The sequence below is a fragment of the Paramisgurnus dabryanus genome, chromosome 5, assembly GCF_030506205.2.
Source record: "Paramisgurnus dabryanus chromosome 5, PD_genome_1.1, whole genome shotgun sequence".
Lineage (NCBI taxonomy): Eukaryota > Metazoa > Chordata > Actinopteri > Cypriniformes > Cobitidae > Paramisgurnus > Paramisgurnus dabryanus.
In genome coordinates, this window is record NC_133341.1 from 23,951,976 (window position 1) to 23,978,274 (window position 26,299).

At 39.2% G+C, this 26,299-nt stretch overlaps 2 protein-coding genes across 2 annotated transcripts; one reads left to right on the forward strand and one right to left on the reverse strand.

Annotated features, from left to right (window-relative positions):
• The first annotated feature begins 3,529 nt into the window (after positions 1-3,529).
• On the forward strand, positions 3,530-7,177 carry znf703 (zinc finger protein 703). The gene is made up of 2 exons (XM_065250430.1): positions 3,530-4,183; positions 4,890-7,177. The coding sequence occupies exons 1-2, from the start codon at positions 3,938-3,940 to the stop codon at positions 6,393-6,395; spliced, it is 1,752 nt and encodes a 583-aa protein (XP_065106502.1). The 5' UTR covers positions 3,530-3,937; the 3' UTR covers positions 6,396-7,177.
• Positions 7,178-20,747: 13,570 nt separating this feature from the next.
• On the reverse strand, positions 20,748-22,826 carry ctsll (cathepsin L, like). The gene is made up of 8 exons (XM_065250431.1): positions 22,807-22,826; positions 22,475-22,598; positions 22,243-22,365; positions 21,929-22,081; positions 21,617-21,841; positions 21,297-21,462; positions 21,043-21,160; positions 20,748-20,960 (listed from the first exon to the last, which is right to left on the reverse strand). Coding segments are annotated over exons 1-8 (1,011 nt in total). The 5' UTR covers positions 22,809-22,826; the 3' UTR covers positions 20,748-20,860.
• Between the last annotated feature and the right edge of the window lie 3,473 nt (positions 22,827-26,299).

A 26,299-nucleotide genomic window follows, 5' to 3' on the forward strand; every position in this document is an offset into this window, starting at 1 on the left:
ACCACAGAAAGAAAAAGAGGGCTACGTTTTACAGTTCTCCAGGGTTGGTCTCACATGTCAGCTACACTCCATAAAGCTGTCCTGTCCCTCTTTTTCACGAGATTATTATTTCTGGAGAACAGACCAGGCATGAGCAGCAGACTCCCTGCCTCTGGGCTCCCTTTTCATACCACTCACCTCATAAATCAGTCACAGGTAATTAAATGCAAGTGATTTGCATCCTTTTTGTTTATTTTGCTTTGCCGTCTCTCAGTCTGTACCAAAGAGTGACAAACTATTCCGGAGCGAAACTATAAAGTGTCAGTCAAGTAAGAATGGTATAAAAATATAAAGTGCAAATGGAAAACTGCAGGCCAGGCTAGGTTGCCAGGGACAATGGTCAAATATGCAGTGAAGTATTCATGAAGTGCCTGACTGTGCTGAATACCACAATTCAGAGAGCCAAAGTACTTGAAAGAATCATGTAATGAGCATATTAGGTGTAATCGCAAGCTTCCTTTATGCAAAAGAATAAAAACGTCTTCCCCATATTCGTTTCATACTCACTCTTTAACTTTAACATGGTCTCCTACAACATTCCAGTAGGTTTGTTGCACTCGGTAATCTATTATGATGAGTGACCTCTCAAAGAAAGCTTTCAGAGATACGAGGGGGCTACGGTCACGCAGGATGTCTAGCCCTTGCTTTTAGCCCTTTGTTTAGTCAAAGATATGGTAAAGCCTTGCGCTTTGATACAGTCATGCATAGGCAAACGCCTTCAGGCTTAACGGGGATTGGCCAGACTGGCCTCTTAAAGGGGAGGCCTGCCCCTTAAAATCCACAACAGGAAATGACCATCCGTCATTTATACGTCAAAACAGCTGTTAGCAGCCCACTTCAAGGCCAGACTTGAAAGGAGCTGTTCCCCGTTGTTCCAGCCCGCCCTCAGTTCTTTCTCTCACTCTCTTTCTCTTTTTCATTTTCCCTTCCTCCTCCTCTAGGGTGCCTTTAAACTCCCTCCATTCCACCCACACCTTTGCCCCCTGCCAAACTCACTTATCCTGAAAATGTTTTTGTAAGGCAATCCATCTTAATTCCAAACCATGCATTGGAATTTTAAGATTTGAGGTTATAAAATTGTGTTTTTGCATTTTGAAGAAAAGTATTACTGTCCCGAAACCACAGCATTTTAAGTTTCTGTCTAACAATAGCATTTCTACAAAAACGGAAACATTTCAGACATCTCAACCAAACTTTATAGCGAATTTAGTTTCAACAGATAAGTGGGGGGAAATCGTCGAGTGTCTACCCGCATTAATAAGCTTGTTGACAGGTTGGACCACACCTGTCATAACCTGGAGTATCTGTTTGTGTGAAGCAAAGACAACTGACACGTTCAAAGGCAGCGATCATATCAGCTCACTTAACCCTGAGAACATCTGAATTTGCATGTTCCCGTTTTTTATAGATCTGCACGGGCATTAGAGACTCCTGTGCAGGTGATAAGTGATGGATGACACTAATAATGACAAAGCAAACAGCGGGACTGTTGACTGAAGGAGAGGTGACTTCATACAACTGGCGCTGTTATCTATCTCCAAACATATGCAAGCGCACACACACACACACACACACACACACACACACACCCACACACACACACACACACACACACACTAAACGGCTTAAGACGCTGCAGGTAAAGAGATCCTTGTTAACAATGGCAGATAAGCCTGTACGTAGACTCATATAACTATTTCATAATAATTTTATTTATAAATGTTCAAAACACAAACTAACAGTACATGACAAGATGGATCACAAAATTCCTATTATGTGAAACAGAATGACGGTTTAATTAATTTAACAACTTAAGATTATCAAGATAGAAATAACTGTTATGTATGATTGAGTGTGGTTTAATACTTTGCCACTTCAGTCAAGCTTGATCATTTTGTGTGTGTGTTTGTGCGTGTCTGTAGGTACTTGTCAACGTGTGGGAGGGTGCGCTGTACGTTGGATCTAAAATGACAGGTTGCTGACAGACTTAAAACTCTTTCTGTCTCTGCAATGGAGTGTCCTCAGGCCTTCATTCCTCCCTACACACCATTATTAAATGAATATTCACCTCTGCCACCCAGATATGCGAGACAAAGCCCTCCAAACACATGTTTGCCTATGGCTCCTCCTCTCCTCAGGTCAACAGTTCATGCATTCTGTCTTTTTGTCATTTTTATTACACTAAGGCAGGCAACATCACCTTTCAAGACGCTTCCCAGGTGCTCTTTGTTTTTACCCCCAGAACAGCTCCAGATATCAGGGCTTTTTCATCTCTCTGACTCACCTGACAGGTATTACCATTCAGAGCAACATAAATATTCTCTCGCGTCCATAAATTTAGTGCCATGGTATTTACACTGTGCACAAGAGTGGCCTTTCTATTCTGTCAATATGAAATACGGTTTATCCTAACTGCATTGCATTATCGATATATCAGTGCTACAGTAATGAATAAGATACGCAAAGCTATGCAAAAGCTGTAAATATACTATAACAACATATAAATTATAATCATTATGGTTTTTGATGACAATTTACTGTGATAGGTTTTAGCTTCATGGAAGAGCAAATTTGTTTAATATTTATAGTAAATCATGCTATGTGACCATATTTGCACAATGCAAATCCAATCTTCTGCATAGATATGATTAAATGCACAAAACAAAAACTGCAACACAAAAACAAAAATGTAACTGCTTCAGAAATCAGCTTGGAAAAATAGTGTAATACAAGCAGCTCCTATGTATGTGGTTTAATAATGCTGGGTATTAACACTTACGAACAACCAAAGTCATTAAATATACCGGACTTCAAAGTTACTCAGACAAAAATTAGCACAGTCTCCCTGTAATAGGCTCTGTCAGGCTTCATTTTTCAATGATTAAGCCAATTCATTGCATAATTAAGTTAGCTAAATTACTTCAATGGCAAAGTAACATTGGATAATGTAATAAAGTTATTAACATTCCAGGACTGGAGGCACACATGGGCATGGGCTGTTATTATCTATGAATGTATTACTCAGTATCATTTGACTTGTTTGACCTATAAAGAAATTGCTACACATCCTAAGCGTTTCCATCTAATATTACAGTTAAGCCTTTAAAGTAAAGCAATCAACATTGGTTTTACATTTAAGGTATATTTTCGGGAAGCATGACATACATTTAGACTTGCTTGTGCAGAGACATTTAAATCATCATGTCATTTTGAACCACAAATATAATTGTACTCTGTGTCAGAATGAGTCAACCTGTTATTATTATTATTATTATCATTTATCAACGCGTGAATCAATGTCAGCCATATAAAAAAATCTGCAATGTGTCAGCACGTTATACACAACGATCAAGGACTTGGCCAGCAGGTCCCAAGCAAGTTTAAAGGAAAGAGGAGGATAGTCTCCGCCCCTGTTGTGCCTACCCACTTATTACTAATGCAGATCCAGCCGATTGGTCGGCGCCTGAGCGCTTTGAAGTTGCCCTCAGATCTTCAGTACGAGAGGAGTGTATATGCGCGCGGAGGTTGTAGTGCACAGATCGGAGCGCGCACGGACCAAAGAAATGCTATTATCACTGTTTGTATCAGTGTGAATCAGAGTGCGTGGTAAGTGAGCAAGATCACTTCTTCACGTTGTCTTCGTTTGTGCGTAAAGGACTCGCGATCGTTTGGGTTTAAGGCAACGTTTTGATCCGGTGACGGAACGATGTGGAGACGAAGCGCAAGTTCTTTATAGAGACTATAACAGCTCTCTGTTTTTGGACTACAAACGGAGCTGATGTATTGTCAGCAGAAGAGGATATAATGTCGTTTGGTTCTTTATTGAAGTCATTGGATATCTCTAAATGAGAACTGAATGACGCCCGCCCCGACAGGTCTCTGATCCGCCCCGAACCAGATGAGCGAATTGCCTTTTGGATTTGCAGTCACTTCACGGAACCAGTATCCTTACGTTGACAACGGTAGTTCACCCACCTGTTTAAAATCCCGGACCGACTCGATCGCCTCGCTGCCCTACGGTGATCCCGCGCGTCAGGAAAAGAGGCTGCCTATACGGATTCTCAAAATGTTGACCGCTCACACGAGTCACATACTTCACCCGGAGTATCTCCAGCCGCTGAGCTCCGCACCAGTGAGCATCGAGGTCAGATTAACTCATTTTTAATGAAGTCACCTTTATTACTTTTTTTCTATAAGGAAAAACATATGAAATATACTCGGATTAAGTAATTATGCTATTTTTTAGTCTTTGCTTTTTTAACAAAAAATGTATTTAATCAGTCTCGGTGTAAATTTGTAACATCGTTAATTTGTAGCAAACATTTGTAACCAATAGGCATTAGTTGCATTAGTTTAAATTTGAAATCGCAAAAATATATTTTGTATATGGACAGACGGAGCGCAGAGGCCGTGCAGTAGCTGCCAACATTTTAAAGCTTTCACATTTCCTGATTGGTACTGACGTGCGTTTTCATTTAGTTTATACTTATATTTTGTATTGTAAATACAACCGTTTATATAGCCTATCAGTGAATTTTTGTTACCTTAATAAAAAGTAATAATTTAGAACCGTCTCGTGGTGCGCGTTTTTTTTAACTCCCCCTCCTCAAACTAATTTAAATGTGTTATCTGATTCTTTAAGCGTAATATACATTTAAACAGAAGAATTGCTACATTGTTCACCCCTTTCTAAAAATAATATCTTCATTAGAACAGGTTTTAAAATTAAATGTGGTATCTGTCAGTATCCATAATACCAACATTTTTAGTTTTTATTTAGTATTCATTTTTTCAGTAAAGTTATACATTATTATGAATTAACATCTTATTCCCATTCTTTATCTCAACAGCTGGATGCTAAAAAGAGTCCCCTGGCATTGCTGGCTCAGACCTGCTCTCAGATCGGTAAACCAGACCCACCTCCCTCTAAACTGGGATCCCTCTCCTCCAGCAGTCATGGAGACAAGGACAGTCGTTCCACTAGCTCCAGCCTGAAGCCTGTGGAGCATCAGAACCTAGATGACAAGTCCAGCTTTAAGCCTTATTCTAAAACTGGATCAGAATGCCGGAAGGATGGCAACAGCTCAGCTGATAAGACAGGGTTCAGAGTGCCAAATAGCGGATCTGCAGCTGTGACATGCTCCTCTTTACCTGCGCGTGTCTCCTCTCCACGGGCCAGCTCTCCTTCTCAGCAGACATTAGGACAGTCACACACGCATCGCCAGACTCAGTCCCCCCTCTCACAGAAAACGACACATCTACAAACAACCCACGTGGACTCCAAAGCTGCGGGTTCAGACCAAGGGAGTGACGGCGGTGCAGGCGATCGCAATGCGAAAAAAGATTCAGACCACAATAAATCAAGCCTGGACATTGCACAGATAGCCAACTCCAGTCACGCACGGGCTAGTGCGAACTCCAGCAGTGCCAGTTCCTCTAGCAGTCCTCAACCTGACAATAAGGCTGACACCCAACCCCCTCAGCCTAGCCTGGGCACGGGCCATATTGCCCCCGTGTCTCCCTTCAAACCGGGTCATTCTGTTTTTCCCCTCCCGTCCTCCACCATGGGCTACCATGGCTCCATTGTAGGGGCCTATGCAGGCTATCCTTCTCAGTATGTGCCTGGGTTGGACCCTTCTAAATCTAGTTTAGTTGGTGGCGGGATGGGTGTGCCAGGGAAGCACCCCAGTTCCAGCCCTCTTACAGGGGCTTCGCCTCCCTCATTTATGCAGGGTTTGTGCAGGGACCCGTACTGCCTCACCTACCCCAATGCACCCCATCTTGGGGGCAGCAATTGCTCTTCTTGTGTTCACGATCCATCATCTGCCCTCAAGTCTGGCTTCCCTCTAATGTATCCTGCCCATCACCTTCACTCCCTACACCCCAGCTCTCTGTCCTCTAGCACCACCTCATCTCTTTCCCATCCTCTCTATACTTACGGTTTCATGCTGCAAAATGAACCTCACTTTCATGCCTGTAACTGGGTCTCAGTGGGTGGCCCTTGTGACAAACGCTTTGCCACCTCAGAGGAACTTTTGGCCCATTTGCGTACACACACAGCCCTGTCAGGTGTGGATGGGAAGCTGCTCTCTGGTTATCCTTCATCTGTCTCATCTGCTGCTTCCTGCCACCTCCACCTGCCGCCTCCTAGCAGCCCAGGAGCTCTTCCCAGTTCCCTCTCTCTGCGTGGATCACCAGGGCTAGGTTTGGCACGGTACCACCCCTATGGAAAGGCCCATTTGCCAGGAGGTCCATCCCTGCCTATGCACTCTCTTCAGGCCACAGCGCCATACTATTCTCCCTATGCTCTATATAGTCAAAGACTGGGCTCAGCTTCTGCTCTTGGTTACCAGTGATTAAAAGATTATGGACAGTGTAAAGATATTGGCATGAGCCCAAGGGGAGCTGGAAAGCACACAGAATCCCAGATTCCCCTAAAAACAAGCAAAACACAGGATTGCTATGAGGAATGAAATCTCATCTGCTTTGGATGACACTTTAATAAATGGTCACCCCATTTCCATTAGGATACTAGGGAACCTTTAAGACCTTTATGTGGAGTGCTAATGAGAAAATGCAGATTCATGAGAATGCAGGAACTCATTTTATCTGATCAATTTTTTTCGATTTACCAAAAGTCTGTATTTATTTTTCACTCGAGCGCTTGACTTTTTGTTTTTAAGGGATATTTACCGCCAAAATGAATAATTATCATTTTCACAGGGAAGCAGTATTTTCTCACTATGAATATGGCTCCCATCATACACTTTGAAATATTACAACGTTTGCAAAGATGGACTATGACATATTGTCTCTCAGACATAAAATCTTTCTTTTAATGTCGCTTTCTTTTGTGCGATACATCTGTGCAACTTGTTCTCTATTGGAGAACGGACGAGCATGACTTGGTCAACAGCAAATTTGTTCCTTTATGATTTGGCGTTTATTTTGTACTTGTACAGTTCAAAGAATAAAATGAAAAGATGTGATATATTTTCTATTGTAGCTGAATCTGCAAGTTGGGAATTGGATGTGGAGAGAGGAAAAGAATTCAGATAAAAGTAATATGTTGTGATGGCAGTGCTATCCATTTAACAAAGTCTTATTTTGTGTAATAAATGAAACTTGATTACATTTATAGATGAGTTTTTGTCCCTCGTTTCTCTTTTTTTATTTCAATGTTAGCTCTCAGAGTAATACCCTCTCTTTCACATATGATTTTGATCAGAATTTAAAGTCAGTAGTATAGTATAGTTTAGCTGTTACTAGAGTTGCACCGATAATCTGTATTGGTCGATTAAAGCAATTTTTCTCACTATCGGCCAACAGTTTAAAAACAGCCAATAGTCATGGCCGATATATCCTCTCAATCAAAAGAGAACAGGAAATGCAATGAATTTGAGCTCTGTGTATAGAAAATGTAAAGAAGCATTACTAGTTTAATGTTCAATATTAATTATCATTGTGTCAATTAATAACATTAAGAAAATATTAATCTTCAGAATTTAGTTAATGCAAGTTAATATAACCACCAAACTATATGTATTGGCAGATATCAGTCTGAATAATCACTATCAAATTTAATATCAGTGCATCTCTAGCTGTTAGAAAAAAATGCTCTGACATTTACTTCCAAACACATTAAAAACTAATGTATATATACTTTTAAAATATACACTTCAGCAATTATATAAACGTCAACTCGTAAGACCTTTTTGTGCTTCCTATATACATTGCACCTTCTCTTGAGTAACTAATCTTTAACTTCAGCTTTCTGCACTACCGACACTTTTGTTCCCTATTAGCTATTAACACACAAAATAAAGCCTCTCACTATTTACTGTTTTGCTCCTAATGTGAAAGTGCAGTGTTAGTCACCGCTGCTTGTTTGTGCCTCTGCAGCATTGTGTAAAGAGCTGCCTCAGCACAAGGGAGTATTGGGTCTTAAATACAGCTCAATGATAGCCTGGTAATAACCCATGGGAGCCGTGCTCTCACTCCCAACACACTCTGATGGATTGCCTTGCTACACAAAGGGCAAAAGATGACAATGGGAGGCTGTTAATAGAGAAATATTTATCAAATGCCTGACATGACCCCCAGGAGTGCGGACCCTATTGTTTGACCCCGAGCGTGCTGTGCGCTTCGGTTCAGAAAGTCATGCTCAATGTTGCGTAACAAAGAGGGTCAAGATTCAAGATTGTTTATGTGATAATGTGACTGTTAGTCTTAATATCCAAAAGAACGTTTTGAAGTGCTCAGTTTAGCAAGTCTTTTCTTGAAAACCATTTTTCCAACAACTATGAGTGGAGATGTTTTCAAGCACTGAGAAGTGCCAAACACACACACACACGTACACACAGATTCTCAGTTCATTAGCACTTCAGACAGGAGAGGACGCAGCACAGGTGTCACTTGACAGGGCCATTAAATGAATAGATCACTCTACCACCTCTGTTAACTTAAGCTCTCTTGCAAGGACACAGCATACGGTTTGCCTCTTAAGGGAAACCAGGAGTTCATGTGTGCAAATGAGAATAAACATTAATATTGGGTCTCGGCAAAAATTATTTAGACAGTTACCAACACCCAAACTACCATCACATGTCATAAAGATGTAGGAAGTGGCTTTAAATTGTTTTTATACAGCATTGCATTTTGTTGACATAAAGAGAGGATCATATATTAAAGTAAGGTCCATTGCCAAGAGCCTATTTAAGAATAAATGGTCTTGAATAACTTCCTGTTAGCTCTTGTGAGACTTGGAGAGGAAGTTATCTAATATAGTTAAGGACTATTTGTGTACAGCCCATGAAAATTGATGAGCTCATAACTTGGTTTATGTTGCCCCTACTGGAATAACGATGGAACTGCAAAACAGATAAATCACTGAATTTGTGATAAATGTTTGTTTATGCCAGATCACCCATTTTGTATCAATAAAAAATACAGTAACAGGCTTTTAAAGCATATAAACACGACCTTCTCGTGAAGAATGAGGAGAAAGAGAAAAAAAATATTCGTTAAAGGGTGCAAGGTTAAATGGCAGGGAGGACTTTTTACATTTATCCGACGGAGAGGGATTAATCCTGCCATCACCCCGTTCACACTCGTTCATCACATTCCTGCTCTATCCTTCTTTCCATCTTTCTCCTCATCAATCTCTCCCTGCCATTTATCTTTCTCTCCCTTCTCTCCCGGGCTCCAGCTGAGTCAATATGCAGTCACTCTGTTTCTGTCGCCTGCTTGTGGAGGGAGGGGAGCTGGATGGATGTGAGGGTGGGGGTGTGGAGTTAATTTAGTCCCTGACCAGTGTCTTCTCAGCAGGGCTACACCTGTTTGATTGATCTCTTTCTCCCTTTCTCTGCTGTCCCACTGGTTTAAGAATAGAGGTGGGGGGGTGAGATCCCCCCTTCCCCCATGTCCAGTCAAATGCTGAGGAGGGAAAGAGTAGCGTGTGTATGTGTGTGTGAGAGCTACAGCCTATCACAGCAGTGTCCCGGGCAGGCAGCCCGGCAGCCCTAGTGATTAATGACGACAGGGTGTGGAGCTGCTCCTCAATTAGCCGCCAAGTCCACAGCAACTCATGAGGCTGACAGCCCTAGCCTGAAAAAGAATGGAGAGAGAGAGAGAGAACGAGAAAGGGAGACTTACCCCCTTTCTTTTTTCTTATGCTGTCTTTCTCTGTTTATATCTTGTCTCTTGTCTCTCTGCACCTACACTCTCTTTCCTGGTTTCTTTCTTGTTTTCTCTTTGATTATGTTACTCTATCTCTCTTTCACTTCTCAAACTCCCATATACATTACATTAGTTAATTACAGCATGAAGTACTCTCATGATTGTTTGTCACTGTGATACAGAACAGACCTCTCTATTTCTCACACACAGCTATCCTTTCTCCGACTCATAAAGAATATCAATCACACAACCGCGGCTTCATGACTTAAACTCCATTGAGGACGTTCCACAGGCAGTATTGTTAACTCTTAATCACGCGAACCACATCACGAAATAGCACTGCGTGAGCCAGCAACAACAACACAAGTCGTGCGGTGCACACCTCCGTAGTCATCCCATTTGTCTACCAAAACTATGTGTATGTGTGACGACAGCCCTACAACGCAGGCAAACGAGTGTCGCAATTATGGCTAACCGCTAATAACGTGCATTCCACCGCTACAGCTGGATTCCATTTGCGAACGCGCTGGGGGAGCGCGGCAACGATGTCACGAATGTTGTGCTCGTGAAAAATCGTGCCTTGGCACCGGAACAGTGGGGTTAAGATTGATCCAGAGTCAAGCCCAAAGTGACAGGACCTTTTCCTGTTCGGTATCCAAGCTACATCCCCCTCAATCTCCAATACCTCATATTTCCTCTGTAATATGTCAAAGGGCAAGCACAATTCGGAGTTCCTTACATAGCCATAATAAGTGACCGGGGCTCGGTACAACTTCAATCTTTTTCAAAATCATCAAATCATTTCGAAACCTCTGTGTAATACGTTCCGCAGAATGGAGTGGTGACATCTGCTGGGGAATGCTGTCAGTTTCTATTATGTAATTAATTTGATTCATTGGATATCATGATTTGTCAGCATATATAAACCATCAGCATATAATTCAAACAACTAGCTACATTAACATCCAATAACATGCTTTTAGAAGATGAGTTTTGAAATGTAATACTAAGATATTGCCATTTCAAAACATTACCGTGAGGACATGTAGAGTTTTGTAATTGTTTATTTTACCTACTGCCCTCAGTCACAGGGCAGTATAATGTTTGTCATAATGTTTAAAAGCCTCTGTCAGGTTTAAGTTGACAGTATGACATCATTTATAAACTTCTAATGGGAAATGTTAGGTGTAACCGTGACACAACGATGTGTTAAACTTAAAGGTCGACCAATCCATTAAACTCCATGTATTAAGGCTGCTGTCTGACAGACTCTGGGCGAGCTGGTATGGAAAGAACCGGCGCTGTTAAACACAGCTAAAAGAGACCTTTTTCCCACCTAGCCTTTTAAAAGATTGCCACTGTATAGCCCTATTATTAAAGGTTAAGTATGTGTCCACACACACACATAGCCGAAGGGCACATGAAGGTATAGAAATCTGTCAAGTCTTGTTTAATGAAATATACAGAGATAAAAGTACTCTTGTCAACACCTTGCCATTTTTCTTCATAATGTGACAACCCTGTACATACCACACAGCTCTGAAACCTCTAGTCACCAGATTTCGCTTCCGCTGTATTTTATGGCCCTTCGCTGTGTGTGTGTGAGGTAGCAAATGCACATCCATCCACAGCACAGCCAAGTTTATGTTATGAGAAGCGGCAGGGGTTTCTTAAGTACGAGCAAAAGTTTTCCAGTGCAATGTGATTATTTTTACTGACTCAACGCCCCCTTCCCTCCCTTTCAGCAGCGGTGATGGTAACCACTCGGTCTCCTTGCCCTCTCTGTCTTGGCGGTAAGCTAACCCAGCTGTTCTCAATGCCATTTCGGTGAGAGGAAAAACCGAAGGCAGGAGAGCGAGAAAAAGTGCGAGAGAGAGAAACTGGCAGGGAGGGGAACAGACCTGATTATCCAAATACAGTCATTAAAGGGGAAATGTGTTTTTCAAACTGTCAAGATGATTAATGAGGGGGAGCAAATCCTCACAAATGCTCTTGTTTAGTCTAACTGGCAGACATGATCCTGGCCACTGATTAATGGCAGTGCTGGTGCGTGAGGCCACCGAGAGGTGAGATCAGTGGGTGGGTGGGTGGAGGGGGAAGGTGTTAGGTAGTAAAAGGACGTGTGGTGTGGAAGAGAGATACAGAAGATCAAAACGAGAAAAAACGAGAGATGGGAACATATATAAGACATGATAGCAGATGCATCTTATAGGCTTATTTGAGATTTAATGAGTAAAAACAACAAGGTTGCATGGTTTCACCGCACAAATATGCTCATTAGATTTTTTGGCAAAACTCTTGACGGTTGAACAAATGCCGTGGACGTGATTTATGGCATAACTAACTAACCGCGGTAATAATTATAGTCGACTGCGTCAAACATACAACAGACTCGCTGTGAAGAAACAGTCATTAGTGTAAGAAGAAAAGCAGATGCTGTCAAAGGAATCTCAGCATTGTTTTGCTGTAGTCACATCAAACTGAACACAAAGGGTTAATTCACTTAAAATTTTTAATTCTGTTACCATTTACTCATGTCATTCCACATGACCTTTCTTAACATTTGATATGAAAAGAAAGTTAAATACCGGCATGGTGTTCCTTTTCCATCAATGACAGTGAATGGGAGTAGAAGCTGTCACTCATATTTACAAATTTGGCAGACGCCTCACCCAAAGCAACTCACAGTACTTTACAAGGTCAAAAAATTTCAGTATGTGTGTTCCTTGAGAATCAAACCCATGGCCTGTTACAACGCTAAAACAATGCTCTACCAATTGAGTTATAGGAACACACACTGCAACATCTTATCATATTTAGCATATCATATTTCTGCCACGCGTTAAAGAAAAAGCATGTCGCACCACACTTAAAATAACATATTTGTGCACGCACCAGACACAAAATGTAAACCGTCACTTAAAAAGTTAAACATTTGATATTTACCATTTTGCAATCTATTCAGCTGATCTACGGGTCTGGCGATACCATTTTTAGCATAGCTTAGCAAATCCATTGAATCTGATTAGACCATTAGCATTAGCACCAAAACTTTTAAACGCGGCTGAAAACGCCTTGAGGACGCCGAATGCCAGCTGTTTTTCAGCTGAGTGCCAGCTTTCTTCAGCTGAGCGCTTTGGTAGCTGTGAAACTTCAGCTGCGAGCCGGTTGGTTGCTGTGGTAATGTCCCGCCTCTCCTGCACTGTGATTGGGCGGCCGTGTGAGAACTGACATTGACGAGCGGAGCTTTTCTCCCAAAGTTGAATCTCTTTCAACTCTCGACGCTCAGCGCCGAGCGCGGAAAAACCGCCGAGCGCCGGTTTTCAGCGCGGAAAAAACCCGCTAGCTGCTAGCTTATTTGAAAAACGCTGAGCTTCCATTGAAAACAATTGAAAACATGCGCCGGCCGCGGGCGTAAATGTTTGGGTGTACACAACCCCTTAAGCATTATTTAGACTTCTACGTCAGACCTACACCGTAGCCTGTACATAGCTCTACATAGCCTCAAACAATTAGCATCATACGCATTTCCGGTGCGACAGTATGAAAAAGAAGGACCAAAGAGTGATATTTAACGACTCAAGCTGCAACAAAAGTCGCTGTCTATTTACCTCCATCACAACTGTTTCTTTTTCGGCTTTTGCATTGATACTGTAACGCTCCCATCGACACTGCCTACTAGCAATCTGCATATATATTTGCATGTCGACATTAACAACAACAAAATTAAAAAAAAATTTTTATATTTTTTAAAGTATCAATAAAAACTCATAAAAACGCAAAGACTCATAGCTTATGGCGTAGGTTCATATGTAGAGGTATAATGCAACCTTTATGTTCCACAAAAGCAAGTCATACAAGCTTAAAAACCTTTTGACTAGGGCTGGGTATTGATTCAGATGTTCCAGATCGTTTCGATTTCGATTCCGGTTCTCGGGTAGGTTTTTATACTTGATTCTCGATTCAACTCAATGAATATAGATTTAATACAAATACTATATTAATAAAAAAGAACAATGAACAGCAGTTTACAAGTGGGTAACTAATAAAAAGAAATTAAAAAGACACAACACAAAAATGCTTCCATACTTCTGACTTTTTATGTGAAGGTGGCATCAATGTCGATGAAACTGCCATTTTAAGCACTGAATGAATGAAGAGTGAAGAAGACTAGTCATTAGATCAACATTAATCTTACGTTTAATGTTTGCGGAAATAAATATGAAAGATAAAAACGATTCTGCTCTTTGAGAATCGATTTTGAATCGACCACATTTTAAAAAACAATTAATCAAGTCCTACTTCTGACATTTTTTTAATTTAACAGTGTTTGTGGTAGTCTCTCTGTGTGTATTTGTGTATCACACAGCTGACCTTAGAAGTGACTGTTTATTCTCTAGCAGGAGCTAAAGTGCTGATACCTGACTATTTCACTTCTGCTGACCCTAATGGGCCAGCGGTTACAATATGCACACACACACATATGCTTACACACTCTGATTTCTGTTGCATAATGACACAAAAGCACACATTCATTAACCACCATTGCCTTTTCGATAGTATTGGAAACCAATTGATCTGCAAGCTATTCATCAAGTAAGCAGACAAGCTAACAATTCCTGTAGGGACCACAATGTTATTGGTTGTGTGCTCTGAGGTTTTCCTAAGCCTCATTGGTTACAGTCTGTTTGAACCACGGTAGGGTAATGTGGGTAGACCATCTGTTTAAAAAAATGAGCTTGCCACTTATCTGCTAGTATGTGTGTAAGGTCTACATTGGCAGGCAACATTATCAGTGCTTTCGACTATTAGCTGTGAAGCTACATCTGTTTTTCCTCATCGTCACTGTGTTCTGTTCTCTGTTCCCACACTACACCTCATGTCAAAATGCTTGCTCTGTGTATCTTCAAACTATGTACATGAAGAGCAGGACACCCTAATGGAAGATGTTGAACAAAACGTAGCAGTCTGCCGTACTGAGGAGAGAATATTTGTCTAAGCTTGTAATCGCATCATCTATCAGATCGGCCTGTAACTCACTCTCATACACAACATTCATTAATCCGACTTGTAATATACACACACCAATCCGTTTCTATCAGTCAGACCTGTAAATAGATGACAGCGAAGAACCTAAGCATGCCAAATTACCAGCCATCAGTATAAATGATGACATGGAAAATGAGAGGAGGAACGGGAGAGTAAAAGTTGGCAGTGCAAAACTCTCAACGCGATCTAGATGAACATATCCCTGTTAAACTGGTGTCTGATGTAGATGTGAGAAGATGAGTCATGTCACCGAGCCAAATAAAGATGAGAAGAAGCTAAGAGAAGAAAAACAGAAGGGAGTTAATGGAGGTTATGGGTGGGAAAGCTGGGTGGAGAAGTCAACGTTCCTCAAGAGCGAAGAGTAGGACAGCTGTATGTGAGTGTATGTGTGTGTGTTTGTGTGTGGGATGGAGTCCTATACTCTGTTTGTGTGTGTCAGGGGGAGTAGTGATTAATGACCCACAGGCCTTGTTTCTCTTGCTTCCTTCCTCAGGAGCAATGTCACACACACCGTCACATGCCAACCTAATGGACATGAGCAGACAGTGGCGGGTGCTGCCCGTTCCTCTGGACTCACGCACAAACATTAAAACGCATGTGCATGTCAAAAAGTGTCACGTTTCAATCGAACGATGCAACACAAAACAAGACAAAATTTCACTGCAGGATTCGTGGCGAGAGAGTCTACAGAAAGGAAGAAAAAAGGAGAAAAAGATGTTGTGCGTCAGAGAAAAAGGAGAATGTGTGGCTAAGAGAGAGAGAGAGAGAGAGGGAGTAGTCAGTGTTTGCATGTGTGCTGGTTCCCAGCCCTGTCAGAGAGCTGTCAGACTGTGATTTATGGTTGTGAGACTCACAGCAGTCCTTGCTGCCAGTTCAGTATTGTTACAACTGACATCTAATGAGGCCAGACGTGCTTTCAAGCACAGCACTTAACACAGGCCTCCATCTCCACCAGTCACAGGCCTCCTTTCTCCTCCTCTCTCACTCCCATTTATTTTCTGCATCTGGGGTGGCGGACCAGGAAAAGGAGGAAAGACACGGTCTTGCTGTGAGAGCTTACAAAATGGAGAACATAGATGAAACTGCGGACAGCAGGCTTTTTTGCCTCTTTCCGCCCCGCCTCCTTATGAAAGCCTCCACTATGGCAAATTAAAGTAGAGTGAAGCTTTATACACTGATTACTTTCCTTTAAAAGCCAATATCGCACCGTTTTTCAATTTTTTAACTCCGCTCCGATGCTTAGAAATTGTTTGGAGGATAGTCAGCGCTCTGGTCTAATCATATTGGTGGCTGTGTCATTTTTAAAAGGAGAAGAGTAATGCTAGATGAAGGCTCCTTGGCTTTGACTTTTTCCTGATCTTGGATTTCTGCGCCGCTCCTCTTCGGGCTGCTAGCTTAGTCAGGACCCCTCACAGTAATCATAAACAGAGCCGCTGGCAGCGGCACCCGCATACTGCGCTCCCTCCCTACGCCCCCTGCTCCGGTTCCTTGTCAGACGTGATTAATGGCACACGGGCCCGGTGCGCTTTGCGTTGCCAGTTCCAGCGATGTTCCCTTGATACTTAATGAAGTCTGACAAACTTCTTTTCCCTCATTGTGTTCCAGTTATTTTTCCCCGCTCCATTTTAGAGAAGCCCAATGTAGCTAAATTTGCCACCGCCGCACAAAAGCACAGGTCAGAGTTTTCATATTTATTGTGTAGTAGAGGTGCACGGGTTGTAACACTGCAGGCAATGTCGCTAGTTTCTCAGGCAGCTCGTGTTCTTCATACTTCATCATTGTTCAGTGCTTTTTATTTCAGTCATTAGATGTTCCACAATAAGGAAGTAAAGGTCGCACTGGCCTACAGGCCAAAGTATGTGAAACCTCAAACACATGCACTGATTACATATACTGCCATCCAGTGGACAAAGCAATTTTAACAATGTATGTATGGCCGTGTAGTCAAAACATTACATTGAAATATAAATTCATCAACACTATATATCCATTAGCTTTAAACCTTCTACTTACTAGACAACACAACAAATAATAAAAAAAATATTTGTTAATTGCCAATCTAAAGAATAATATTAATTATTATGAAAATATAATATCTGAACCATCTTTCCAAATGTTTATGAAAATATGTAACTTGGGTTTCTAAGGGTTAAAGAGTGAAAATTTGTGTAATAAACCTCTCACATTACAGGATAATCTAGGCCGAACTTCGGAGCCGATCAAGGTCCATTGCCCGATTTTCCCTTGGATTCTCGAGAGGGGAAAATCGGGGTAAATTCGGCCCGATTATCCTGTGGTGTGAGCCAGGCATAACACACTATCAAAAAAGCAAATACATTCCTAATAAAAGTAAAGTAAAAGAGGGACAAGAAAAAAATCCAATAACAAATCAAAATTTGTTTTGTTGCAATTTAAAGTGAAGGACATAAGGGGGCCCTTTTATTGTAATTAAAAAATTGTCCTAATGACAAACTAGTGTAAAATATTGATTTATTATTACAATTCATTTGATTTTGAAAAGCATTTGCATTCTGCCAAACAACTGTATCAAATCAAAATCAGTACATTATATGGATTATATGGATACCTCGCTTTCTACCAATATCCTAATCATGTCACACAAGAAGAGTATTTTGCATATGTTTGCTTGAAAGAAAGAAAGAAAGAAAGAAAGAAAGAAAGAAAGAAAGAAAGAAAGAAAGAAAGAAAGAAGAGTCTTTTGCATATGTTTGCTTGAAAGAAAGAAAGAAAGAAAGAAAGAAAGAAAGAAAGAAAGAAAGAAAGAAAGAAAGAAAGAAAGAAAGAAAGAAAGAAAGAAAGAAAGAAGAGTATTTTGCATATGTTTGCTTGAAAGAAAGAAAGAAAGACTTGCAGGTATTTTGGTTCTTTGATGTCATCACAGTCTGTACCAGCAGAGGGCTCTCTAGTAACAGAAATGTTATTGTAGGACTTTTTTGTAGTAAGGCTAGTATCTTTGTCACTGTCATCATCGTGATAATTAATATAACTTTTTAGCTAAATGTATTTCTGAACTACAATTAATAAAATAAAGTTGGATCTTAAATCAAGACAGAAGGATAGACTGAATCACAATACTAGAAGAACAAAAAGGAAATATGGCCTCCAATTTCTGATATTATGTAAAAATTATTTAACACAACAGTTTAGCACAAACATGTACTAGGTTCCTTGTCAGGAACTAATTATGAATAAATGTTCAAAATGCAGAAAACATATAATGATCAAGAAACATCAGCCAATAATGTAAGAAATGGCTTGTCTTAACCAATATTGGATGACCATAAAGCTGATAAAGACTTTTTAAAATGAAATTAGAACTAAAAACAGCAGTGCAAAGGCAAAGCCAAGCTTAGCATGTGATTCAAAAACGCATGCAACCAGCACGTAATGCCCACTCATATTAACAGCTCAAACTGTAAGCCAAGCTAAGCAGCGTTGTGTCAATGTCACGGTGTGTAATCTTTGCTAATAATGTATTTAGAAAAGAAATGGCCCTCTCAGCATAATTTGGAAATACAGTTTTCACGTGTGTAACAGCACATTCAACTTTTAAAGCTAATATATTTAACAACATCAGAAGTGACAACACGTGATCGTGAGTTTTAACAACATGACACTCTTAAAGTTAAAATTTTGTGTGTGTGCATAATACTTGTAGAACCTTACTTTTGTTGCCGTTTCATAGACAGAATGTTGCCAACATTTGAAGCTTTCTCCATTCTTATGGATACCATCAGTGTCTGTGAACAAAAACAATCGTGACAAAATGTTTATCACATAACTTGGGCTACTAACAGTTTCATTTCAGCAGGTCAGACAGCAACCGTAGGCTAGTGTAGTGGCTACATTATTTTGGCTATTTTTGAATACCCTACTAGATAAAAGAAAAAACGAGAAAAACGTAACCTAACCTCGTCCGGTGGTTTAATCAATATTTAAATGTTTTCAATATTATAAATCAATATTTTACCAATTACTAACCTGATCTCTGTACTTTCTTGACGAAAGTGTGATCATATTTATTGAAGTAGACGTAATATTAACACATGAAATATGTTGTAAACGAAAATAACGTTCTGAGGTAATTTTTCTGTTGTAGCTCGCACGAGGACGCAGTCACTTGTGCTCGTGACATCATACGTGCAACGATTCCTTAACCTATTTTTTTTTTTTTTTTGCAACAATTTTTTAAAAAGAAGTCAGTCTATAAACTTTAAAAAGTACAATAAAAAATGTTCTGGAAGTTTCCTCAACCGAACGCAAGCGCGCACCTTTGGATCCCAAACATTTCAAATGTGACACAGATTGGCAGAGATTAAGGTTAGAGAAATTAAATAGCAAACTGTAGCTTTCATTGTATACAAATTAAAAATAAATTTTAAAGAAGCAGAGTTTTGTCACACAATAGGGTGAGCTCCCAAATGCAGGCCAAAAGTATTTTAAAATATTACTCAAGGGGACCATAAGACTAGAGCAGGGGTCTTCAAACTTTTTGTGAGCAAACCCTGCTGAAAAAACCAGCATCAAACCAGCATAGACCAGCATGGGAATTATGCTGGTCTATGCTGGTTTAGCTGGTGGTCAGAGCATACCAGCACCAAAACACAACATATGCTGGTATGACCACCATGGGATGCTGGTGCTAAAGCTGGTTTAGCTGGTGCTAATGCTGGTGCTGGTTTGATGCTGGTTTAGCTGGTGTTCACTTGAAAACCAGCACCAAAACACAACATATGCTGGTCTTGCTGGTATGCTGTTTTTTTCAGCTGGGAAGGGCTACCATAAAAGGATAAAACAACCTAAAGGGCTACTTTTTTATAAAGTCTACTCAACTTTTTACTTGATTTTAATTTGACTAATGTTTTATCATGGTTTAAAGTGTTATCACACATAAGCAAAGCTAAATATAAAAAGTAATATTAAGATTGAGGCCATTAATAGAAAGTGCATTAGCAGGCAACTCAAGACTCAGGGCAACCTGGTGCCAACCATGTTGGAGACCACTGCTATAGAGAATAGTACTGCAATGTCTATTAAAGTGGTAAATATGGCATATGATAGGGCCTAGGTCTAGAGGCAAATGCTCAATATATTGAATTTATGTAGTTTGTTACCACACAATAAAACATTTTGCAAACCCCACAGAATTCATGTAAGCATTGTGTTTGATTTTCACTTTTAAAGAGGTTAAAATAGAATAAACTGGTTCCCAATATTGTTTTTAAAATAAACACTTTGTAGAATAACTGCTCCAATAAATTTGACAAATGTGTGGGGATTAATCAAACGTTAACCAGCAGAAGCAAAATCCCAACAAACGTTAGTGTAATGACTTTCAAGCCATCAGTGGACAAGAATCCTGTCTGCCCTTTTTATTAAAATTGCTTTCACTCAAACTCAGTGTCTGAGAGTTCAGACCATCAAAACCGTAAAAAAGCATGTGCGATATTTTTAGTCATGTAGACAATTCTTTTAGTGAAAAGGTACACAAGAGACAAATAGGTTTAAATATTTTAATAATCCAGTTACAGGTCAAATAGCTCACAGAAGACCATACTTGTAGTAAACATGGGTCTTGCATTTGTAATAAAGCTCCGTTTAAAACCTCAAATACAAACATAACTGCACTACAATAAAAAGGGTTTCAACTTATTCCGTGCAATGTACTCCTGGGTTTCACAGACAAGGCTTAAGGCTAGTCCAAGACTAACATATGAGGCGTCTCAACTGACGGACACATCTTAATACGTCATTGATTGGTCTCAAGATACACCAGTAATGTCTTTGTAAGTCATTTTTACAAAAGATGCTTGGTGCTAGTTCTGGCTTTAGCAAAGCCTTGTCTGTGAAACCAGGCTGTAGTGTTTACTGGTCAGTTTAAATAAATCTTTGAGAAACTGCCTACAAACAAGGCATTGTCTAAACCTAAAGCCTTTACGAAAGACTCAGTCAACAAAATATTGAATTAAAACGGGTATAAAAAAGCAAGGTTAAACAATTAAAACAATTCAAGTAGGATAGGATAAAAAAAGTCATGTAGTGCATCCAGAATGCTGAGAACAGTTCAGTAGCATTACATGAGTGGATAGCTGGCAGATGTCGCAATACCACAATGATTCCTTCTATCTTTAGCCATGTAGATGTAGCCTTTGTTTCCCCACTTCTCAGTCCAGCTAAATGAAGAACCAGAGATATACGGTTACAAGGCTGCACCCACAGTGTCTCAAGCTTATTCAATTTAAAGTGGAATCATACCTGTTCTTCACAATCCAATATCTCTTCCCAGGCACATCAGCACCTTCATATCCATAACCAACTACCAACACTCCATGGTCAAGGTCTTCACTGCTGCACTCCTTCTCATAATAGATGCCTAAAGTTGAGGGGTAGAAACAGGTTACAGAGAAACCAGCAATGTGCACTTTCTGTGCATAGAAGGTTTTCTAAAATGTGATAAAGACTTCAGATCTTATCAGAAATCAATTTTGCATTCCAATGCAGTTACTTACCAGACTGGTAGAATTGAAATGATTCATGAGCAGCATCAATAGCAACGGCAACTGGACCAACAGAAGCAACAGCTTTCATCAGAGCATGCTCTTTACCACTGGGAATGTCCACAAAACCAGTGTCATTAGCAGCGCTGTAACTAGGGTCATAGTGGCACTGATCATCCTAAAATCACAGAAAACAACTTGCGTTTACATTTAAACAATATTTGGAGACAATAAGGTCAGATTTATTTAAGGGCTCATGCACAAAGACAATTTATGGTCAGACCTTTAAATCCATTAGGGATTACATAAATCCATGTATGACAAGAACTTACTGTTGCAAGGTATGGATACGACTCCTCAGAATCAATCCCATTATTGTCCTTAACATATTGGAAGGCCTGGTCCATGAGTCCTCCATTGCAGCCTTGATTGCCCTCCGGCCTGGAGCAGTCCATCAAATTCTGCTCGCTCAGAGAAACCAGCTTACCAGTTTTACGAAACAGCTGGCCCTCCAAGGCCCCCGTAGAGCTAAAAGCCCAGCAAGATCCACACCTCCGCTTTAAAAGAAAGATGCGCATAGAATTAAACTTTAGGATTTCGATTTTTGTAGGAAGGAGCACTACAAAGACAAACTCTGGTCTCACCTGGTCTTTGACAGGAGTGACATAGCCCTTCTCTCTCCAGTCAACCTGTTTGGGGGCCTCAAAATAGCTGGGCTCCATGAACAAAGAGCCTTGTGATTTCCGGCTGGGGTTCTGATTGTAACCATTCACCACCTGCCTGAACTCCTCATTTGTCTGAATGAATAAACGATCTCAATGTTGGAAAAAAGTCTTCTAAAGTGCCATTAAGCAAATAAGTACAGTATGGTGCTGTTTGTTACAGCACAGAAACCTCAAAAGGCTGAAGTAGTGCTCTTGTATGGTTTATCGCATCATAATATTAGTAAAGGTCTCACCATGTCCCCAAACTGGTTCATGCCAAGTCGATAGCTGTGTTTGCCCATAGAATGTTCAAGGTTATGTAGCTCAATTTTTCTGAAGTTCTTCTCCCATACCATTCTCCTCCAGCCCTCTTCTTTCTAAAAAAAAATCATTAGTCATTGCAGAAAGACATCAGACATTTGTACAAATCATCAGTTTATCATTCTGCAGACTAGAGCATGCATTTTTAATTTTAGTGTTACAAACCTCATGATAACTTTTTTCATGCCAGCTCTTCCAAAGGTGCCAGTGGTCATTTAACTGCTGGTCTAAAGTTGGTGCAGTAAACACTGCACTCATACAAAACACGAGGACTGAGACAAACAACATCCTGCTGATCAAGACACACAAGACAACGCAGGTAAGTTAACTTTACACGTGAATTTATTAACCCGTTATAAAAGAGTTACTTTTTAAAATGTTAAGTCAGACCGCTGTTTTAAATGGTTACTTTTTACTATAGTACCACACAACAGACAATACTAAAACAACTGAACCCCGCTGACACACACTTAAATCTAAACAAATTATTTACTTACATTCAACCGGCAGATGGTACAACACACTTTCATTGTTTACAACTCAGCGGCTTTTTAAAGCGTGGCTGACGGCAGAGGCGCACTCTCATTGGATGAAGGTGATGAAGGAACACGTGTTTTTAGCCAATCGTCTCTTGGGGTTGAAACAGAAGGCGTGTCGATTCGCTCTCGCGGCACTTTGATGTCATGTGGCGTTCGTACTGCGCAGCGCTGCATAAAGTCGACTAATCTTATCAACGCATGTGATCCAGTATCTCATCACTAACTGTGAGGTGAATCTTGACTTTAACCCGTTTAGAAATGCATTTATTTTGTTCATCATTTCAAATTGTCACTCAATGAAACAAGAAAGAGTATAAAGAGTGTTTAAAAGAGAGTAGAAAGAGAACAGTTGAATAAGTATTTTAACTAAATTATTCGCCCTGCTGTAATGTGTGCAACTTATTTAGAGCTTTTATTTTGAAACAATAAAAACAAACATTTAATTGCAGTTTAATGCGACACTTCTCATACTATGCTTTCTGTTCCTTAGCCTTTTAGGAAAACTATGAACATATGTCAAACATGCTCGGACATTATGTGGAAATCAAAGTAAAAACACTGAGTACGAGAGAGAAAATTCTGTAACACTTTACAATAAGGGTGCACTAATAATCATGAATTCATGCTTAACTAATGCACATATACTACTGAATTAATGTATTACTAATGATTATCTAAGCTATTCATTAATGACAGCCTCATTAGCAACTAATGAAGAGTCTGTCTGATTAATATATTAGTTCATATATGAATTGTTATTAATTAAATATGTAATTGTGGATTCATTCCATCATCACTTCTTTTATGAACTAATAGTGTTAATTAATTTGTTAATTACCACAATGATCCAAAGCCTTATAATACAGGTAAACTAATATGCATTAATAAATTGTTAATTACAGCATTAGTAGTGTGTTAATTAATACTATTACTAAATAATGAGTTAATAATGATGTGCCTCAACAAGTAAAGTCACAACATAATGATATATTTGCAAACCATTAGCTAATGATTAATTAATAATTAATGACCATCACTAGAGTTTATTAAAGCTATTTATTAAACACTGGTTTCCAAAAACATTGCCAAAAACACATTTCCATAACACAATACATTTAAACACAACATTAAAACATAAAAAAATAATATAAAATGAAATAATACAAAAAGAAGACTGATCAAAATTAGACAACACGTTCAGATACCTCACAGATATCTGTGTTAATCTGGCACCCGTGCTAATACATAACACAAATGTACATTTTTAAGTCCAACCGTTTCAGTCTGTCAGTCGTAAAAATTGGATGGTAACAAACTCTGATAGAGAAAAAAAACATGCACAGACAAATCCAAATTAATCCCTGCGCCTCGTGACGACACATCGATGTCCTAAGACACTAAACGATCGGTTTGTTTGAAAAACCGAACAGTATTTAAATAATTTTTTACCTCTAATACAACACTAACCCCAGAGCAACACGTGCGTTCACATCACCGTTTTGTTTATTTTTCACATCACCGTCTTATTCATCTAATGTTTAAAGGCGGGTTGCGAAACAACTCTATAGGTGCATACTGCCACCTACTGTATCGGGAGCGCCCTATAGTTTATAAGCGCCCTCATGCCGTGCACCCGATACAGTAGGGGGCAGTATGCACCTATGAAGTTGTTTCGCAACCCGCCATTAAACATTAGATGAATAAGACGATGAAGTGAATGCACGTGTTGCTCTGGATCGTGTAAAAAAATGGATAGAGGTAAAACATTTTTTGTATAAATACCGTTTGGTTTTTCACACAAACCGATCGTTTCGTCCCGAGCCGCAGGGTTTAATTTGGATTTATCTGTGCATGTTTTTTTGTCTATCAGAGTTTGTTACCATTCACTTGTACGACTGACAGACTGAAACGGTTGGACTTAAAAATTTACATTTATGTTATGTATTAGAGGTATCTGAACGTGTTGTTAAATTTTGATCAGTCTTTTTGTATTATTTCATTTTTTAAAATTAATTTTTTATGTTTTTATGTTGTGTTTAAATGTAGTGTTTTAAGGAAAATTTGTTTTTGGGAATGTTTTTGGAAACCGTGTTTAAAAAATAGCTTTTATAAACTCTAGTGATGGTCATTAATTATTAATTAATCATTAGCTAGTGGTTTGCAAATATATCATTATGTTGTGACTTTACTTGTTGAGGCACATCATTATTAACTCATTATTTAGTAATTGTATTAATTACAACACTACTAATGCTGTAATTAATAATGTATTAATGCATATTAGTTTACCTGTATTATCTGGAAGTTGAAATATAAGGCTTTGGCTCATTGTGGCAATTAACAAATTAATTAACACTCTTAGTTCATAAAAGAAGTGATGATGGAATTAATCCACAATTACATATTTAATATATAACAATTCATATATGAACTAATATATTAATCAGACAGACTCTTCATTAGTTGCTAATGAGGCAATCATTAATGAATAGCTAATGAATAGCTTAGATAATCATTAGTAATACATTAATTCAGTATTATCTGTGCATTAGTTAAGCATGAATTCATGAATATTAGTGCACCCTTATTGTAAAGTGTTACCGAAAATTCACTAGCTAAGCAAAATGAGTGTTTGTATGACTCTTTGAACAAGTAAATGTAGCAGACACATGACTTCTGGCATTGGCCAAGCTGACATTGGTGTTTTAGTTTCAAAAAAACGTTTAATTCAAAAGAAATAAATACTCATAACAGTTTAATACAAATTCTTATTTTATATATCAGATATTAAATACATTATCGGGATGATGACTTATACAAAAGCATTTGGTTAATACAGGAAATTCCTTAATATAACCCCTGATGACCACTAATATTTTACATGCAACAAAACTAAGAGTCTTAGTTGATATTTCCTATATATGTTTTTTGCCTTCTAATGCATTTCTTTATAGAAAAAGTCTTACTATTATTACTGTTTTAATCTTTTTTTTATTAAACTTTTACTATTATTATATATATTTTTCATGTAAAGTATATGCCAAACAATTCAAACATGCTCAGGCATGTGGCATTCAAAGTGAAAACACATTGAGTAATGAAAGAGAAAATTTACCACAGGAGCATTATCAGTGTTTGTATAACACTTCGATTTGTTGTCACATTGGTCTATACAGATAATTACTTAATACAGCACCCTGATAACCACTAATATTTTTTAGCATGCAACACAGAAAAGTAAACTCAATCCATTACATAGTTTTTAATTAACGCATTTAGCCTATACTGGAGCAAAATATGCTGACAGGGACTAAACAGCAAAGCTGCATGTTTTCAGTTTTAGCTGTCATCTTCTTTAACAATATTAATTCGGTGGCTTTTTACAATGAATGTATCGGATGTTTCAATAGGAAGTTTATCTGTGGTCATACTGTTGTGTGTCATGATTAAT